This window comes from Rhamphochromis longiceps, linkage group LG19 (assembly GCF_057381845.1).
Source record: "Rhamphochromis longiceps isolate RC_006_pf linkage group LG19, R_longiceps_female_GT1.1, whole genome shotgun sequence".
Taxonomy (NCBI): domain Eukaryota; kingdom Metazoa; phylum Chordata; class Actinopteri; order Cichliformes; family Cichlidae; genus Rhamphochromis; species Rhamphochromis longiceps.
Genome location: NC_140575.1, coordinates 16,702,722 through 16,723,029, shown reverse-complemented (window position 1 = coordinate 16,723,029; position 20,308 = coordinate 16,702,722). Strand labels below are relative to the sequence as shown.

Sequence of the window (20,308 nt, the reverse complement as noted above, 5' to 3'; positions counted from 1 at the left end):
ACTTTTGCTATAGAGCAAAAAAAAAAAAAGGTAGAGTTAATATTTAAATGAGGGTAACGACTAGGTTTTAATAATAATGGATTGGATTTATATAGCGCTTTTCAAGGCACCCAAAGCGCTTTACAATACCACTATTCATTCACTCTCACATTCATACACTGGTGGAGGCAGCTACAGTTGTAGCCACAGCTGCCCTGTTATCAATCCCTTGATAACACTGAAAGTTTTTTCTACGCAGTTTGTAGCATCTGAATTCTTTGTGATCTTTCTCAGTCTGCTCTGTAGACGTGTCGTTTTGTGCTCCCTGCTCTCTCTCAACATGGTGGACAAAACCCCAAAAAACGAAGGCCTGCAACTGAAGAGGGAAATTGGATTGATTGGTGGAGTAGCAATAGTTTCTGGAACCATGATTGGATCCGGTATCTTCATGTCCCCACAGTATGTCCTGGCGTATGTGGGAAGTCCTGGGGCCAGCATGTTAATCTGGTTTTTTTCAGGTGTTGTAGCTTTGCTTGCAGCTCTCTCCTACACTGAGCTTGGGACCATTATTCCTGAATCCGGTGGGGAATTTACTTACATCCTGAGGATCTATGGTTCATTCCCAGCCTTCTTTGCGGCAATCACTTTCATCCTGCTTTTGAAACCTTCCAGCATTGCAGCAAAATCAATGACCATTGCACAGTATGTCATGGCTCCCTTTTACCCAGGCTGCCCACCTCCTCAGCTGGCTGTGAAATGCTTTGCAGCTTTTAGTATTCTGGTAGTTGCCATTACCAACATCCTGAATGTCCAATTTGCTCTGAGAGTGCAGGTGATCTTCTTGGTGGCCAAAGTGTTTTCACTCACTTTCATTGTAATTGGAGGGCTAGTGAAAGTCATACAGAGCAGCACTGTGATCGAGGAAAATTTTAATGTTGAGAATGCTTTTCAAGGCACAGAGTATTCTGTGGGCACTCTGGGAATGGCTTTCTATCAAGGCCTCTGGTCTTACGCTGGCTGGTACAACTTAAACTATGTGACTGAGGAGCTGAACAAACCAGAGGTGAGGCTGAAAGGGTCAGAAATGACCTGAAATAGTAGCATTTATTCATGCTAATTTTTTTTTAAATACAGCTTAAAACCTGTCAAGAATGATTTGATGCATTAGTGCAAAAGATGCCTATATGCTGCTATATTTTCTTCCTTAACTCTGAATTTGTACCTCAGGTAATTTATTGACTTTGTCCTAACACAGGATGTATATAACACTCTGTAAATCAGTGATCAAAGTGTCTGAGGTGTTGTATGGCGATAATAAATGTACACGAGAGTAGAGTATGTTTGCTTTGCTATCATTTCAGTCCTAACTCCAATGAGGTGTGACTCCTAGATCTCAAAGACTGTATATAAAGATGTTTGGTGAATATAATATATGAGGATCAAGTATCAGAATATATTTTGACAACAAGAAGCATTTTGACCAACATTTTTCTGTATCTCCAGCTTTTCCAGAACATATACTTTGTTTTTAGTTGCAGCTCCTTACAGCATTTTATATAATAATATTACTGTTTAAATAGGAATTTAATATTTTTAAAGAATTTCTCAACTTATGACAAACTTAATTTATCCTTATCTTAAATGACTGAAACTTCAGTGTGATCGTCCCTTTTTGTTCACGCCGGTTCATAATAATTAACCCATTTCCACTGACTGCTTTTTGCAGCTTGGTGCTTGGTGTTCTTTTCTATTATATCATACTGGAGTCCAATTTAATTAAAAGAAGAGTATGGGCAGAACTTTGTGCCATCAGAAACTGAACCTGAATTGTAACTTGAATAAATGCTTTTTAAAACTGAATTTGAATCAGTCTAATTTGAAATTCAATGTACAGTTTTGAAAATTATCGTCACTAAATTGAAATTGAATTTTATATTTTGAAAATGAATTCATTTACTTTGAAACTGTATTTTATCCTTTAAAAGTGTAGCTCTCGAATAATTTCAGTTTCACTTCCATCATTCAGATTCAGCTCCAAATTTCTTTTTTTTGGGACTTACATCCATACAACTAAATGGTTTAGCAAAGTATTAAAGAAAGTAAATATTCAACTTAGTTTTATGTTATTCTGTTGGACTGCTTAAACTGGCACAAGGGAGAACCAGGTCAAGTCACGTCCTTCCTCTGATAACATTGTTATGCAGATACTCTGTTACTTTCTTCACTCAGATGAGGCCCTGTCTAATCTTTTACTGGAAGTTCAGTGTTTTTTTGTTTGTTTTTTATCTTCATGTAGGTCACGTAGATCCAGACACAAGTATACATAAAACGAACAAACACCAGAGAAAGAATTGAGGACACCAGAAGAATCAACTTGGCTTGCAGGGACATTTCCAGTAGACTGGAAATATTCAAAATAGTCTCTATTTTGAATTTTTCGTTTCTCCAACTGTGTTTTATAGAGCAGAACCTAAAATAAATCATCGTTAACGTGAAATCTAAGAAAAACCAACTCTGGACAAGCAGACATTCTTAAAATCTGCTTAAAAGTAGCCTCATTTTAATTTCATAGCAGTTTAATTTTGTGCACTCCTCCTATTGGGCAACAGGCAGCGTTTTGTAACTGCACGTCTGTTCTTCGCTGCTGCTTCAGAGAAGACAAAAGCTTTCTGACCATGGGACATGACACACATGGACTCAATCTGCAGAGGGAAGTGGGGCTCATAGGAGCAGTTTCCTTCATTGGTGGAACCATGATTGGATCTGGGATCTTCATTTCTCCCCAGTACGTCCTTTCCACTATTGGGAGCCCAGGGGCCAGCTTCATTATATGGTCCTGCTGTGGACTGATAGCCATGCTGGGGGGTCTGTGCTATGCTGAACTGGGCACTATCATACCAGAGTCTGGAGCTGAGTACATTTACATACTGCGGACTGCAGGGAAAGTGGTGGCCTTCATGTTCGTCTTCAGCTTCATCATGGTCATGAGGCCGGCTAGTGGCACAGGAGTCGCTCTCATCTTTGCTGAATATGCTGTGGCCCCCTTTTACAGTGGCTGCACTCCTCCACAGCTGGCTGTGAAGTTAATGGCTGCTGTATCAATCTTGGTGCTGGCTATAATCAACTGTCTGAGCGTCCGCTTGGCCACAGGCATCCAGGTGGTCACCATGGCAGTGAAGGTGGTGGCCCTGGTGGTGATCATCCTGGGAGGCATTGTGATGCTTTTCCAGGGCCGCACTGAGAACTTTGAGGACTCATTTGAGGGAACCAATGCAGGGATCAGCTCCATTGGCATTGCTTTCTATCAGGGCTTGTGGTCGTATGATGGCTGGAACACTTTAAATTATTTAACTGAGGAGGTGAAACATCCAGAAGTAAGTCTGCGTGGGTTTGCAGTAATCTAAGTCATGGTAGTCTTAAGAGCTTCAAAAACTGGTACTTTTTTTTAACAATATGGTTCATGTGATGACACACATGATTAATAGTAGATCAACAACTGTGGTTTAAATACCTGGAACTCTTCACCTTTTGTTTTTAGAACGTTAGAAGCCTCAGGGATGACAGGTAAAATGTTCTTAAGACATCAAAAAAGTCAGAATTTGAACATTTACTGTTTGTGTTTAATATTATACAAAAAAAGGAGACAAATCGATCCAAGACTTTGGCTTTTTAGTCAGGATTGTATATAATTTATCTTGTTATGAGTGATGAGTGGACTGGACAAAGTAACAAGAAAACTGATATTACTTTTAGATATGATAACCCAAGCCTGTTGGCCCTTTGGTTCAGTGGTTAGCACTTTTGCTATAGAGCAAAAAAAAAAAAAGGTAGAGTTAATATTTAAATGAGGGTAACGACTAGGTTTTAATAATAATGGATTGGATTTATATAGCGCTTTTCAAGGCACCCAAAGCGCTTTACAATACCACTATTCATTCACTCTCACATTCATACACTGGTGGAGGCAGCTACAGTTGTAGCCACAGCTGCCCTGTTATCAATCCCTTGATAACACTGAAAGTTTTTTCTACGCAGTTTGTAGCATCTGAATTCTTTGTGATCTTTCTCAGTCTGCTCTGTAGACGTGTCGTTTTGTGCTCCCTGCTCTCTCTCAACATGGTGGACAAAACCCCAAAACACGAAGGGCTGCAACTGAAAAGAGAAATTGGATTGATTGGTGGTGTAGCAATAGTTTCTGGAACCATGATTGGATCCGGTATCTTCATGTCCCCACAGTATGTCCTGGCGTATGTGGGAAGTCCTGGGGCCAGCATGTTAATCTGGTTTTTTTCAGGTGTTGTAGCTTTGCTTGCAGCTCTCTCCTACACTGAGCTTGGGACCATTATTCCTGAATCCGGTGGGGAATTTACTTACATCCTGAGGATCTATGGTTCATTCCCAGCCTTCTTTGCGGCAATCACTTTCATCCTGCTTTTGAAACCTTCCAGCATTGCAGCAAAATCAATGACCATTGCACAGTATGCCATGGCTCCCTTTTACCCAGGCTGCCCACCTCCTCAGCTGGCTGTGAAATGCTTTGCAGCTTTTAGTATTCTGGTAGTTGCCATTACCAACATCCTGAATGTCCGATTTGCTCTGAGAGTGCAGGTGATCTTCTTGGTGGCCAAAGTGTTTTCACTCACTTTCATTGTAATTGGAGGGCTAGTGAAAGTCATACAGAGCAGCACTGTGATCGAGGAAAATTTTAATGTTGAGAATGCTTTTCAAGGCACAGAGTATTCTGTGGGCACTCTGGGAATGGCTTTCTATCAAGGCCTCTGGTCTTACGCTGGCTGGAGCAACTTGAATTATGTGACTGAGGAGCTGAACAAACCAGAGGTGAGGCTGAAAGGGTCAGAAATGACCTGAAATAGTAGCATTTATTCATGCTAATTTTTTTTTTAAATACAGCTTAAAACCTGTCAAGAATGATTTGATGCATTAGTGCAAAAGATGCCTATATGCTGCTATATTTTCTTCCTTAACTCTGAATTTGTACCTCAGGTAATTTATTGACTTTGTCCTAACACAAAGTCAATAACACTCTGTAAATCAGTGATCAAAGTGTCTGAGGTGTTGTATGGCGATAATAAATGTACACGAGAGTAGAGTATGTTTGCTTTGCTATCATTTCAGTCCTAACTCCAATGAGGTGTGACTCCTAGATCTCAAAGACTGTATATAAAGATGTTTGGTGAATATAATATATGAGTATCAAGTATCAGAATATATTTTGACAACAAGAAGCATTTTGACCAACATTTTTCTGTATCTCCAGCTTTTCCAGAACATATACTTTGTTTTTAGTTGCAGCTCCTTACAGCATTTTATATAATAATATTACTGTTTAAATAGGAATTTAATATTTTTAAAGAATTTCTCAACTTATGACAAACTTAATTTATCCTTATCTTAAATGACTGAAACTTCAGTGTGATCGTCCCTTTTTGTTCACGCCGGTTCATAATAATTAACCCATTTCCACTGACTGCTTTTTGCAGCTTGGTGCTTGGTGTTCTTTTCTATTATATCATACTGGAGTCCAATTTAATTAAAAGAAGAGTATGGGCAGAACTTTGTGCCATCAGAAACTGAACCTGAATTGTAACTTGAATAAATGCTTTTTAAAACTGAATTTGAATCAGTCTAATTTGAAATTCAATGTACAGTTTTGAAAATTATCGTCACTAAATTGAAATTGAATTTTATATTTTGAAAATGAATTCATTTACTTTGAAACTGTATTTTATCCTTTAAAAGTGTAGCTCTCGAATAATTTCAGTTTCACTTCCATCATTCAGATTCAGCTCCAAAATTCATTTTTTTGGGACTTACATCCATACAACTAAATGGTTTAGCAAAGTATTAAAGAAAGTAAATATTCAACTTAGTTTTATGTTATTCTGTTGGACTGCTTAAACTGGCACAAGGGAGAACCAGGTCAAGTCACGTCCTTCCTCTGATAACATTGTTATGCAGATACTCTTACTTTCTTCACTCAGATGAGGCCCTGTCTAATCTTTTACTGGAAGTTCAGTGTTTTTTTGTTTTTTATCTTCATGTAGGTCACGTAGATCCAGACACAAGTATACATAAAACGAACAAACACCAGAGAAAGAATTGAGGACACCAGAAGAATCAACTTGGCTTGCAGGGACATTTCCAGTAGACTGGAAATATTCAAAATAGTCTCTATTTTGAATTTTTCGTTTCTCCAACTGTGTTTTATAGAGCAGAACCTAAAATAAATCATCGTTAACGTGAAATCTAAGAAAAACCAACTCTGGACAAGCAGACATTCTTAAAATCTGCTTAAAAGTAGCCTCATTTTAATTTCATAGCAGTTTAATTTTGTGCACTCCTCCTATTGGGCAACAGGCAGCGTTTTGTAACTGCACGTCTGTTCTTCGCTGCTGCTTCAGAGAAGACAAAAGCTTTCTGACCATGGGACATGACACACATGGACTCAATCTGCAGAGGGAAGTGGGGCTCATAGGAGCAGTTTCCTTCATTGGTGGAACCATGATTGGATCTGGGATCTTCATTTCTCCCCAGTACGTCCTTTCCACTATTGGGAGCCCAGGGGCCAGCTTCATTATATGGTCCTGCTGTGGACTGATAGCCATGCTGGGGGGTCTGTGCTATGCTGAACTGGGCACTATCATACCAGAGTCTGGAGCTGAGTACATTTACATACTGCGGACTGCAGGGAAAGTGGTGGCCTTCATGTTCGTCTTCAGCTTCATCATGGTCATGAGGCCGGCTAGTGGCACAGGAGTCGCTCTCATCTTTGCTGAATATGCTGTGGCCCCCTTTTACAGTGGCTGCACTCCTCCACAGCTGGCTGTGAAGTTAATGGCTGCTGTATCAATCTTGGTGCTGGCTATAATCAACTGTCTGAGCGTCCGCTTGGCCACAGGCATCCAGGTGGTCACCATGGCAGTGAAGGTGGTGGCCCTGGTGGTGATCATCCTGGGAGGCATTGTGATGCTTTTCCAGGGCCGCACTGAGAACTTTGAGGACTCATTTGAGGGAACCAATGCAGGGATCAGCTCCATTGGCATTGCTTTCTATCAGGGCTTGTGGTCGTATGATGGCTGGAACACTTTAAATTATTTAACTGAGGAGGTGAAACATCCAGAAGTAAGAATTTCAATATTTACTATTAGTAGTTTATAGAAAGTCAAAATAAAGATGAAGCATGCCAACACTGTGCGTCTTCACTCATGATTGTGCTTTTTTTTTTATCTTCTTACAGATTTAGATGAGTAGGCCAGGACAAACTGTAGTAACCTGAGAACTGATATTGGTTTAGGATATAATAATCCAAACCAACTGGTGGCTCATTGGTGCAGTGGTTAGCACTTTTTCCACAGTTAGAAAACTGACGAGTTAATATTTAATTGAAGGCAAAACAAGTACATTTTACACCACGTGATTTCTTTTGAAAGCTTTTTCTACGCAGTTTGTAGCATCTGAATTCTTTGTGATCTTTCTCAGTCTGCTCTGTAGACGTGTCGTTTTGTGCTCCCTGCTCTCTCTCACCATGGCGGACAAAACCCCAAAAAACGAAGGCCTGCAACTGAAGAGGCAGATTGGATTGATTGGTGGAGTAGCAATAGTTTCTGGAACCATGATTGGATCCGGTATCTTCATGTCCCCACAGTATATCCTGGCGTATGTGGGAAGTCCTGGGGCCAGCATGTTAATCTGGTTTTTTTCAGGTGTTGTGGCTTTGCTTGCAGCTCTCTCCTACACTGAGCTTGGGACCATTATTCCTGAATCTGGTGGGGAATTTACTTACATCCTGAGGATCTATGGTTCATTCCCAGCCTTCTTTGCGGCAATCACTTTCATCCTGCTTTTGAAACCTTCCAGCATTGCAGCAATGTCAATGACCATTGCACAGTATGTCATGGCTCCCTTTTACCCAGGCTGCCCACCTCCTCAGCTGGCTGTGAAATGCTTTGCAGCTTTTAGTATTCTGGTAGTTGCCATTACCAACATCCTGAATGTCCGATTTGCTCTGAGAGTGCAGGTGATCTTCTTGGTGGCCAAAGTGTTTTCACTCACTTTCATTGTAATTGGAGGGCTAGTGGAAGTGATACAGAGCAGCACTGTCATCGAGGAAAATTTTAACATTGAGAATGCTTTTCAAGGAACTCAGTTTTCTTTGAACACTCTGGGAAAGGCTTTACTTCAAGGCCTCTGGTCTTACGCTGGCTGGAGCAACTTGAATTATGTGACTGAGGAGCTGAACAAACCAGAGGTGAGGCTGAAAGGGTCTGAAGTGACCTGAAATAGTAGCATTTATTCATGCTAAATTTTTCAAATACAGCTTAAAACCTGTCCAGAATGATTTGATTCTTTACTGTAAAAGATGCCTATATGCTGCTATATTTTCTTCCTTAACTCTGAATTTGTATTTCAGGTAATTTATTGACTTTGTCCTAACACAGGATGTCTATAACACTCTGTAAATCAGTGCAGTTAGCTTGTTAATGTTTGACACCATGCAGCCCCACGCACACGGCGGTAACGGAGATTTGCCGCGTTAATGCAGTTATGGCATTAACGTCATTTTAACGAGATTAACGCTGACAGCACCAATAATAATATGACTGTTTAAATAGGAATTTAATATTTTTAAAGACTTGGTAAATTCTTTAAAAATACCTCAACTTATGTGTAGTGTTCTGTTGCAGAGTGTAGCAACTCTGATCAAACACCAAGCTAAACCTCTGTCAATGAATACACGAGTCCGAGTAGAGTTGACTTTTTACTCAGAATCTTCATTTGACAAGTGGTGAAAACTGTAGTTGAAAAGAAATACAGAATAGAAAAAATGATCGTTTACATAAATATTGCATCACGAAATAACTCAAAATGTGACCTTACACCTTCGTGTTAGCTTTAGCAACAGTAATGATCATCAAAACTGCCTTTCTTAACATGTACAAATCAACCTCCATGAATCACAAACAAAATATAATTTTTAACAAATACTGCTATTTATGCCTTTTTAACACCTTCATCATGAAATATATACACTTACAGCGTTGCCTGAACAATGTTCCCAAGTGGATGGCTGTGGATAAGCCTCAGAGCAAGACCGCATGTCCCTCTCCCTCTTAGAGCAACCAGGAAGAGGAATTAAACAGGAAATGAAGCAATACAGGTAAACCACCAGGAAGTGAGGTTATTAGCAAGTTCACCTTCAAAATTAAAGCTTCTTAACATTTTTAACTCTTTTTACTGTTCTTTTTAACTTAAATACATACAAAAGAATTATTTTAAAGCAAACATTAAAGATAAATAACATAAATGCCTTTGAGGCATCACATTATGACAAACTTAATTTATCCTTATCTTAAATGGTTAAAACTTCAGTGTGATTGTTCTTATTGTTCATGCCAGTTCATAATAATTAACCCATTTCCACTGACTGCATTTTGCAACTTGGTGCTTGGTGTTCTTTTCTATTATTTTAGATTCGAGTCCTATTTAATTAAAGTTCAACTAGAGTTAGAGTTCAACTTTGGAGAGCATTTTTAACTAAATGGTTTAGCAAAGCATTAAAGAAAGTAAATATTCAACTTAGTTTTATGTTATTCTGTTGGACTGCTTAAACTGGCACAAGGGAGAACCAGGTCAAGTCATGGCTTTCCTCTGATAACATTGTTATGCAGATACTCTGTCCATTTCTTCACTCAGATCCAGACACAAGTATACATAATATGAACAAACACCAGAGAAAGAATTGAGGACACCAGAAGAATCAACTTGGCTTGCGGGGACATTTCCAGTAGACTAGAAATATTCAAAACAGTCTCTATTTTGAATTTTTCGTTTCTCCAACTGTGTTTTATAGAGCAGAACCTAAAATAAATCATTGTTAACGTGAAACCTAAGAAAAAACCAACTCTGGACAAGCAGACATTCTTAAAATCTGCTTAAAAGTAGCCTCATTTCGTAGCTGTATAATTAAGTGTGCTCCGCCTCTTATGTAACAAACAACGCTTCAGGTGTTCTTGTCCGCTGCTTCTAGGAAGACACAAACTTTCTGAACATGGGAGATGATACACATGGACTCAATCTGCAGAGGGAAGTGGGGATCATAGTAGCAGTTTCCTTCATTGGTGGAACCATGATTGGATCTGGGATCTTCATTTCTCCCCAGTACGTCCTTTCCACTATTGGGAGCTGTTGCGAAATCAGTTTGACCCCGGTTCTTTTATTCGTCGAGGCATCCAGAGACGGCACCGGAACTCAGTAGTTATTTCACAAAATCTTTATTCATCTTTATTCATCTTCATTTAAGCATGCACTTCTAGAAGGGAAGACGAGGCCGGTGTGTCCCTCTGCAAAATCTTCACCCCTTTGTTAGTTACAGCCCCCCCCAGCTTCATTATATGGTCCTGCTGTGGACTGATAGCCATGCTGGGGGGTCTGCGCTATGCTGAGCTGGGCACTATCATACCAGAGTCTGGAGCTGAGTACATTTACATACTGCGGACTGCAGGGAAAGTGGTGGCCTTCATGTTCGTCTTCAGCTTCATCATGGTCATGAGGCCGGCTAGTGGCACAGGAGTCGCTCTCATCTTTGCTGAATATGCTGTGGCCCCCTTTTACAGCGGCTGCACTCCTTCACAGATGGCAGTGAAGTTCGTGGCTGCTGTATCAATCTTGGTGCTGGCTATAATCAAATGTCTGAGCGTCCGCTTGGCCACAGGCATCCAGGTGGTCACCATGGCAGTGAAGGTGGTGGCCCTGGTGGTGATCATCCTGGGAGGCATTGTGATGCTTTTCCAGGGCCGCACTGAGAACTTTGAGGACTCATTTGAGGGAACCAATGCAGGGGTCAGCTCCATTGGCATTGCTTTCTATCAGGGCTTGTGGTCGTATGATGGCTGGAACACTTTAAATTGTTTAACCGAGGAGGTGAAACATCCAGAAGTGAGATTTTCAATATTTACTATTAGTAGTTTATAGAAAGTCAAAATAAAGATGAAGCATGCCAACACTGTGCGTCTCCACTCATGATTGTGCATTTTTTTTTATCTTCTTACAGATTTAGATGAGTAGGCCAGGACAAACTGTAGTAACCTGAGAACTGATATTGGTTTAAGATATAATAATCCAAACCAACTGGTGGCTCATTGGTGCAGTGGTTAGCACTTTTTCCACAGTTAGAAAACTGACGAGTTAATATTTAATTGAAGGCAAAACAAGTACATTTTACACCACGTGATTTCTTTTGAAAGCTTTTTCTACGCAGTTTGTAGCATCTGAATTCTTTGTGATCTTTCTCAGTCTGCTCTGTAGACGTGTCGTTTTGTGCTCCCTGCTCTCTCTCACCATGGCGGACAAAACCCCAAAAAACGAAGGCCTGCAACTGAAGAGGCAGATTGGATTGATTGGTGGAGTAGCAATAGTTTCTGGAACCATGATTGGATCCGGTATCTTCATGTCCCCACAGTATATCCTGGCGTATGTGGGAAGTCCTGGGGCCAGCATGTTAATCTGGTTTTTTTCAGGTGTTGTGGCTTTGCTTGCAGCTCTCTCCTACACTGAGCTTGGGACCATTATTCCTGAATCTGGTGGGGAATTTACTTACATCCTGAGGATCTATGGTTCATTCCCAGCCTTCTTTGCGGCAATCACTTTCATCCTGCTTTTGAAACCTTCCAGCATTGCAGCAATGTCAATGACCATTGCACAGTATGTCATGGCTCCCTTTTACCCAGGCTGCCCACCTCCTCAGCTGGCTGTGAAATGCTTTGCAGCTTTTAGTATTCTGGTAGTTGCCATTACCAACATCCTGAATGTCCGATTTGCTCTGAGAGTGCAGGTGATCTTCTTGGTGGCCAAAGTGTTTTCACTCACTTTCATTGTAATTGGAGGGCTAGTGGAAGTGATACAGAGCAGCACTGTCATCGAGGAAAATTTTAACATTGAGAATGCTTTTCAAGGAACTCAGTTTTCTTTGAACACTCTGGGAAAGGCTTTACTTCAAGGCCTCTGGTCTTACGCTGGCTGGAGCAACTTGAATTATGTGACTGAGGAGCTGAACAAACCAGAGGTGAGGCTGAAAGGGTCTGAAGTGACCTGAAATAGTAGCATTTATTCATGCTAAATTTTTCAAATACAGCTTAAAACCTGTCCAGAATGATTTGATTCTTTACTGTAAAAGATGCCTATATGCTGCTATATTTTCTTCCTTAACTCTGAATTTGTATTTCAGGTAATTTATTGACTTTGTCCTAACACAGGATGTCTATAACACTCTGTAAATCAGTGCAGTTAGCTTGTTAATGTTTGACACCATGCAGCCCCACGCACACGGCGGTAACGGAGATTTGCCGCGTTAATGCAGTTATGGCATTAACGTCATTTTAACGAGATTAACGCTGACAGCACCAATAATAATATGACTGTTTAAATAGGAATTTAATATTTTTAAAGACTTGGTAAATTCTTTAAAAATACCTCAACTTATGTGTAGTGTTCTGTTGCAGAGTGTAGCAACTCTGATCAAACACCAAGCTAAACCTCTGTCAATGAATACACGAGTCCGAGTAGAGTTGACTTTTTACTCAGAATCTTCATTTGACAAGTGGTGAAAACTGTAGTTGAAAAGAAATACAGAATAGAAAAAATGATCGTTTACATAAATATTGCATCACGAAATAACTCAAAATGTGACCTTACACCTTCGTGTTAGCTTTAGCAACAGTAATGATCATCAAAACTGCCTTTCTTAACATGTACAAATCAACCTCCATGAATCACAAACAAAATATAATTTTTAACAAATACTGCTATTTATGCCTTTTTAACACCTTCATCATGAAATATATACACTTACAGCGTTGCCTGAACAATGTTCCCAAGTGGATGGCTGTGGATAAGCCTCAGAGCAAGACCGCATGTCCCTCTCCCTCTTAGAGCAACCAGGAAGAGGAATTAAACAGGAAATGAAGCAATACAGGTAAACCACCAGGAAGTGAGGTTATTAGCAAGTTCACCTTCAAAATTAAAGCTTCTTAACATTTTTAACTCTTTTTACTGTTCTTTTTAACTTAAATACATACAAAAGAATTATTTTAAAGCAAACATTAAAGATAAATAACATAAATGCCTTTGAGGCATCACATTATGACAAACTTAATTTATCCTTATCTTAAATGGTTAAAACTTCAGTGTGATTGTTCTTATTGTTCATGCCAGTTCATAATAATTAACCCATTTCCACTGACTGCATTTTGCAACTTGGTGCTTGGTGTTCTTTTCTATTATTTTAGATTCGAGTCCTATTTAATTAAAGTTCAACTAGAGTTAGAGTTCAACTTTGGAGAGCATTTTTAACTAAATGGTTTAGCAAAGCATTAAAGAAAGTAAATATTCAACTTAGTTTTATGTTATTCTGTTGGACTGCTTAAACTGGCACAAGGGAGAACCAGGTCAAGTCATGGCTTTCCTCTGATAACATTGTTATGCAGATACTCTGTCCATTTCTTCACTCAGATCCAGACACAAGTATACATAATATGAACAAACACCAGAGAAAGAATTGAGGACACCAGAAGAATCAACTTGGCTTGCGGGGACATTTCCAGTAGACTAGAAATATTCAAAACAGTCTCTATTTTGAATTTTTCGTTTCTCCAACTGTGTTTTATAGAGCAGAACCTAAAATAAATCATTGTTAACGTGAAACCTAAGAAAAAACCAACTCTGGACAAGCAGACATTCTTAAAATCTGCTTAAAAGTAGCCTCATTTCGTAGCTGTATAATTAAGTGTGCTCCGCCTCTTATGTAACAAACAACGCTTCAGGTGTTCTTGTCCGCTGCTTCTAGGAAGACACAAACTTTCTGAACATGGGAGATGATACACATGGACTCAATCTGCAGAGGGAAGTGGGGATCATAGTAGCAGTTTCCTTCATTGGTGGAACCATGATTGGATCTGGGATCTTCATTTCTCCCCAGTACGTCCTTTCCACTATTGGGAGCTGTTGCGAAATCAGTTTGACCCCGGTTCTTTTATTCGTCGAGGCATCCAGAGACGGCACCGGAACTCAGTAGTTATTTCACAAAATCTTTATTCATCTTTATTCATCTTCATTTAAGCATGCACTTCTAGAAGGGAAGACGAGGCCGGTGTGTCCCTCTGCAAAATCTTCACCCCTTTGTTAGTTACAGCCCCCCCCAGCTTCATTATATGGTCCTGCTGTGGACTGATAGCCATGCTGGGGGGTCTGCGCTATGCTGAGCTGGGCACTATCATACCAGAGTCTGGAGCTGAGTACATTTACATACTGCGGACTGCAGGGAAAGTGGTGGCCTTCATGTTCGTCTTCAGCTTCATCATGGTCATGAGGCCGGCTAGTGGCACAGGAGTCGCTCTCATCTTTGCTGAATATGCTGTGGCCCCCTTTTACAGCGGCTGCACTCCTTCACAGATGGCAGTGAAGTTCGTGGCTGCTGTATCAATCTTGGTGCTGGCTATAATCAAATGTCTGAGCGTCCGCTTGGCCACAGGCATCCAGGTGGTCACCATGGCAGTGAAGGTGGTGGCCCTGGTGGTGATCATCCTGGGAGGCATTGTGATGCTTTTCCAGGGCCGCACTGAGAACTTTGAGGACTCATTTGAGGGAACCAATGCAGGGGTCAGCTCCATTGGCATTGCTTTCTATCAGGGCTTGTGGTCGTATGATGGCTGGAACACTTTAAATTGTTTAACCGAGGAGGTGAAACATCCAGAAGTGAGATTTTCAATATTTACTATTAGTAGTTTATAGAAAGTCAAAATAAAGATGAAGCATGCCAACACTGTGCGTCTCCACTCATGATTGTGCATTTTTTTTTATCTTCTTACAGATTTAGATGAGTAGGCCAGGACAAACTGTAGTAACCTGAGAACTGATATTGGTTTAAGATATAATAATCCAAACCAACTGGTGGCTCATTGGTGCAGTGGTTAGCACTTTTTCCACAGTTAGAAAGCTGACGAGTTAATATTTAATTGAAGGCAAAACAAGTACATTTTACACCACGTGATTTCTTTTGAAAGCTTTTTCTACGCAGTTTGTAGCATCTGAATTCTTTGTGATCTTTCTCAGTCTGCTCTGTAGACGTGTCGTTTTGTGCTCCCTGCTCTCTCTCACCATGGCGGACAAAACCCCAAAAAACGAAGGGCTGCAACTGAAGAGGCAGATTGGATTGATTGGTGGAGTAGCAATAGTTTCTGGAACCATGATTGGATCCGGTATCTTCATGTCCCCACAGTATATCCTGGCGTATGTGGGAAGTCCTGGGGCCAGCATGTTAATCTGGTTTTTTTCAGGTGTTGTGGCTTTGCTTGCAGCTCTCTCCTACACTGAGCTTGGGACCATTATTCCTGAATCTGGTGGGGAATTTACTTACATCCTGAGGATCTATGGTTCATTCCCAGCCTTCTTTGCGGCAATCACTTTCATCCTGCTTTTGAAACCTTCCAGCATTGCAGCAATGTCAATGACCATTGCACAGTATGTCATGGCTCCCTTTTACCCAGGCTGCCCACCTCCTCAGCTGGCTGTGAAATGCTTTGCAGCTTTTAGTATTCTGGTAGTTGCCATTACCAACATCCTGAATGTCCGATTTGCTCTGAGAGTGCAGGTGATCTTCTTGGTGGCCAAAGTGTTTTCACTCACTTTCATTGTAATTGGAGGGCTAGTGGAAGTGATACAGAGCAGCACTGTCATCGAGGAAAATTTTAACATTGAGAATGCTTTTCAAGGAACTCAGTTTTCTTTGAACACTCTGGGAAAGGCTTTACTTCAAGGCCTCTGGTCTTACGCTGGCTGGAGCAACTTGAATTATGTGACTGAGGAGCTGAACAAACCAGAGGTGAGGCTGAAAGGGTCTGAAGTGACCTGAAATAGTAGCATTTATTCATGCTAAATTTTTCAAATACAGCTTAAAACCTGTCCAGAATGATTTGATTCTTTACTGTAAAAGATGCCTATATGCTGCTATATTTTCTTCCTTAACTCTGAATTTGTATTTCAGGTAATTTATTGACTTTGTCCTAACACAGGATGTCTATAACACTCTGTAAATCAGTGCAGTTAGCTTGTTAATGTTTGACACCATGCAGCCCCACGCACACGGCGGTAACGGAGATTTGCCGCGTTAATGCAGTTATGGCATTAACGTCATTTTAACGAGATTAACGCTGACAGCACCAATAATAATATGACTGTTTAAATAGGAATTTAATATTTTTAAAGACTTGGTAAATTCTTTAAAAATACCTCAACTTATGTGTAGTGTTCTGTTGCAGAGTGTAGCAACTCTGATCAAACACCAAGCTAAACCTCTGTCAATGAATACACGAGTCCGAGTAGAGTTGACTTTTTACTCAGAATCTTCATTTGACAAGTGGTGAAAACTGTAGTTGAAAAGAAATACAGAATAGAAAAAATGATCGTTTACATAAATATTGCATCACGAAATAACTCAAAATGTGACCTTACACCTTCGTGTTAGCTTTAGCAACAGTAATGATCATCAAAACTGCCTTTCTTAACATGTACAAATCAACCTCCATGAATCACAAACAAAATATAATTTTTAACAAATACTGCTATTTATGCCTTTTTAACACCTTCATCATGAAATATATACACTTACAGCGTTGCCTGAACAATGTTCCCAAGTGGATGGCTGTGGATAAGCCTCAGAGCAAGACCGCATGTCCCTCTCCCTCTTAGAGCAACCAGGAAGAGGAATTAAACAGGAAATGAAGCAATACAGGTAAACCACCAGGAAGTGAGGTTATTAGCAAGTTCACCTTCAAAATTAAAGCTTCTTAACATTTTTAACTCTTTTTACTGTTCTTTTTAACTTAAATACATACAAAAGAATTATTTTAAAGCAAACATTAAAGATAAATAACATAAATGCCTTTGAGGCATCACATTATGACAAACTTAATTTATCCTTATCTTAAATGGTTAAAACTTCAGTGTGATTGTTCTTATTGTTCATGCCAGTTCATAATAATTAACCCATTTCCACTGACTGCATTTTGCAACTTGGTGCTTGGTGTTCTTTTCTATTATTTTAGATTCGAGTCCTATTTAATTAAAGTTCAACTAGAGTTAGAGTTCAACTTTGGAGAGCATTTTTAACTAAATGGTTTAGCAAAGCATTAAAGAAAGTAAATATTCAACTTAGTTTTATGTTATTCTGTTGGACTGCTTAAACTGGCACAAGGGAGAACCAGGTCAAGTCATGGCTTTCCTCTGATAACATTGTTATGCAGATACTCTGTCCATTTCTTCACTCAGATCCAGACACAAGTATACATAATATGAACAAACACCAGAGAAAGAATTGAGGACACCAGAAGAATCAACTTGGCTTGCGGGGACATTTCCAGTAGACTAGAAATATTCAAAACAGTCTCTATTTTGAATTTTTCGTTTCTCCAACTGTGTTTTATAGAGCAGAACCTAAAATAAATCATTGTTAACGTGAAACCTAAGAAAAAACCAACTCTGGACAAGCAGACATTCTTAAAATCTGCTTAAAAGTAGCCTCATTTCGTAGCTGTATAATTAAGTGTGCTCCGCCTCTTATGTAACAAACAACGCTTCAGGTGTTCTTGTCCGCTGCTTCTAGGAAGACACAAACTTTCTGAACATGGGAGATGATACACATGGACTCAATCTGCAGAGGGAAGTGGGGATCATAGTAGCAGTTTCCTTCATTGGTGGAACCATGATTGGATCTGGGATCTTCATTTCTCCCCAGTACGTCCTTTCCACTATTGGGAGCTGTTGCGAAATCAGTTTGACCCCGGTTCTTTTATTCGTCGAGGCATCCAGAGACGGCACCGGAACTCAGTAGTTATTTCACAAAATCTTTATTCATCTTTATTCATCTTCATTTAAGCATGCACTTCTAGAAGGGAAGACGAGGCCGGTGTGTCCCTCTGCAAAATCTTCACCCCTTTGTTAGTTACAGCCCCCCCCAGCTTCATTATATGGTCCTGCTGTGGACTGATAGCCATGCTGGGGGGTCTGCGCTATGCTGAGCTGGGCACTATCATACCAGAGTCTGGAGCTGAGTACATTTACATACTGCGGACTGCAGGGAAAGTGGTGGCCTTCATGTTCGTCTTCAGCTTCATCATGGTCATGAGGCCGGCTAGTGGCACAGGAGTCGCTCTCATCTTTGCTGAATATGCTGTGGCCCCCTTTTACAGCGGCTGCACTCCTTCACAGATGGCAGTGAAGTTCGTGGCTGCTGTATCAATCTTGGTGCTGGCTATAATCAAATGTCTGAGCGTCCGCTTGGCCACAGGCATCCAGGTGGTCACCATGGCAGTGAAGGTGGTGGCCCTGGTGGTGATCATCCTGGGAGGCATTGTGATGCTTTTCCAGGGCCGCACTGAGAACTTTGAGGACTCATTTGAGGGAACCAATGCAGGGGTCAGCTCCATTGGCATTGCTTTCTATCAGGGCTTGTGGTCGTATGATGGCTGGAACACTTTAAATTGTTTAACCGAGGAGGTGAAACATCCAGAAGTGAGATTTTCAATATTTACTATTAGTAGTTTATAGAAAGTCAAAATAAAGATGAAGCATGCCAACACTGTGCGTCTCCACTCATGATTGTGCATTTTTTTTTATCTTCTTACAGATTTAGATGAGTAGGCCAGGACAAACTGTAGTAACCTGAGAACTGATATTGGTTTAAGATATAATAATCCAAACCAACTGGTGGCTCATTGGTGCAGTGGTTAGCACTTTTTCCACAGTTAGAAAACTGACGAGTTAATATTTAATTGAAGGCAAAACAAGTACATTTTACACCACGTGATTTCTTTTGAAAGCTTTTTCTACGCAGTTTGTAGCATCTGAATTCTTTGTGATCTTTCTCAGTCTGCTCTGTAGACGTGTCGTTTTGTGCTCCCTGCTCTCTCTCACCATGGCGGACAAAACCCCAAAAAACGAAGGCCTGCAACTGAAGAGGCAGATTGGATTGATTGGTGGAGTAGCAATAGTTTCTGGAACCATGATTGGATCCGGTATCTTCATGTCCCCACAGTATATCCTGGCGTATGTGGGAAGTCCTGGGGCCAGCATGTTAATCTGGTTTTTTTCAGGTGTTGTGGCTTTGCTTGCAGCTCTCTCCTACACTGAGCTTGGGACCATTATTCCTGAATCTGGTGGGGAATTTACTTACATCCTGAGGATCTATGGTTCATTCCCAGCCTTCTTTGCGGCAATCACTTTCATCCTGCTTTTGAAACCTTCCAGCATTGCAGCAATGTCAATGACCATTGCACAGTATGTCATGGCTCCCTTTTACCCAGGCTGCCCACCTCCTCAGCTGGCTGTGAAATGCTTTGCAGCTTTTAGTATTCTGGTAGTTGCCATTACCAACATCCTGAATGTCCGATTTGCTCTGAGAGTGCAGGTGATCTTCTTGGTGGCCAAAGTGTTTTCACTCACTTTCATTGTAATTGGAGGGCTAGTGGAAGTGATACAGAGCAGCACTGTCATCGAGGAAAATTTTAACATTGAGAATGCTTTTCAAGGAACTCAGTTTTCTTTGAACACTCTGGGAAAGGCTTTACTTCAAGGCCTCTGGTCTTACGCTGGCTGGAGCAACTTGAATTATGTGACTGAGGAGCTGAACAAACCAGAGGTGAGGCTGAAAGGGTCTGAAGTGACCTGAAATAGTAGCATTTATTCATGCTAAATTTTTCAAATACAGCTTAAAACCTGTCCAGAATGATTTGATTCTTTACTGTAAAAGATGCCTATATGCTGCTATATTTTCTTCCTTAACTCTGAATTTGTATTTCAGGTAATTTATTGACTTTGTCCTAACACAGGATGTCTATAACACTCTGTAAATCAGTGCAGTTAGCTTGTTAATGTTTGACACCATGCAGCCCCACGCACACGGCGGTAACGGAGATTTGCCGCGTTAATGCAGTTATGGCATTAACGTCATTTTAACGAGATTAACGCTGACAGCACCAATAATAATATGACTGTTTAAATAGGAATTTAATATTTTTAAAGACTTGGTGAATTCTTTAAAAATACCTCAACTTATGACAAACTTAATTTATCCTTATCTTAAATGGTTAAAACTTCAGTGTGATTGTCCTTATTGTTCATGCCAGTCCATAATAATTAACCCATTTCCACTGACTGCATTTTGCAACTTGGTGCTTGGTGTTTTTTTCTATTATTTTAGACTCGAGTCCTATTTAATTAAAAGTAGAGTTCAACTTTGGAGAACTAAATGGTTTAGCAA

General features: G+C 40.3%; 3 protein-coding genes and 4 pseudogenes across 8 annotated transcripts in view; all 7 read left to right on the top strand.

The window, feature by feature from the left end:
• LOC146646479 (b(0,+)-type amino acid transporter 1-like) overlaps positions 1–20,308 on the top strand; it is a 32,522-nt gene that overhangs the window by 6,523 nt on the left and 5,691 nt on the right. Inside the window, exons 1-2 of one of the 6 annotated variants that reach the window (XM_085390847.1) lie at positions 16,372–17,810; positions 17,999–18,561. The exons of 1 other annotated variant lie outside the window; for it this stretch is intronic. In XM_085390847.1, the coding sequence (XP_085246973.1) occupies positions 17,675–17,810; positions 17,999–18,561 (699 nt within the window). In that variant the 5' untranslated portion in view covers positions 16,372–17,674. Of the gene's footprint in view, positions 1–76; positions 1,043–3,852; positions 4,819–6,096; positions 7,123–16,371; positions 17,811–17,998; positions 18,562–18,949; positions 19,688–20,308 lie in introns of those variants that run through there. 4 more of the 6 variants (XM_085390842.1, XM_085390846.1, XM_085390844.1 and 1 more) reach the window with 4 other exon arrangements.
• LOC146646485 (b(0,+)-type amino acid transporter 1 pseudogene) lies at positions 2,290–3,769 on the top strand (annotated as a pseudogene).
• LOC146646484 (b(0,+)-type amino acid transporter 1 pseudogene) lies at positions 7,407–8,517 on the top strand (annotated as a pseudogene).
• On the top strand, positions 8,741–11,020 carry LOC146646483 (b(0,+)-type amino acid transporter 1-like). The gene is made up of 2 exons (XM_085392154.1): positions 8,741–10,184; positions 10,373–11,020. The coding sequence occupies exons 1-2, from the start codon at positions 10,049–10,051 to the stop codon at positions 10,969–10,971; spliced, it is 735 nt and encodes a 244-aa protein (XP_085248280.1). The 5' UTR covers positions 8,741–10,048; the 3' UTR covers positions 10,972–11,020.
• Positions 11,324–12,330, top strand: LOC146646482 (b(0,+)-type amino acid transporter 1 pseudogene; annotated as a pseudogene).
• On the top strand, positions 12,554–14,817 carry LOC146646481 (b(0,+)-type amino acid transporter 1-like). Its single transcript, XM_085391779.1, has 2 exons — positions 12,554–13,997; positions 14,186–14,817. The coding sequence occupies exons 1-2, from the start codon at positions 13,862–13,864 to the stop codon at positions 14,782–14,784; spliced, it is 735 nt and encodes a 244-aa protein (XP_085247905.1). The 5' UTR covers positions 12,554–13,861; the 3' UTR covers positions 14,785–14,817.
• LOC146646480 (b(0,+)-type amino acid transporter 1 pseudogene) lies at positions 15,141–16,143 on the top strand (annotated as a pseudogene).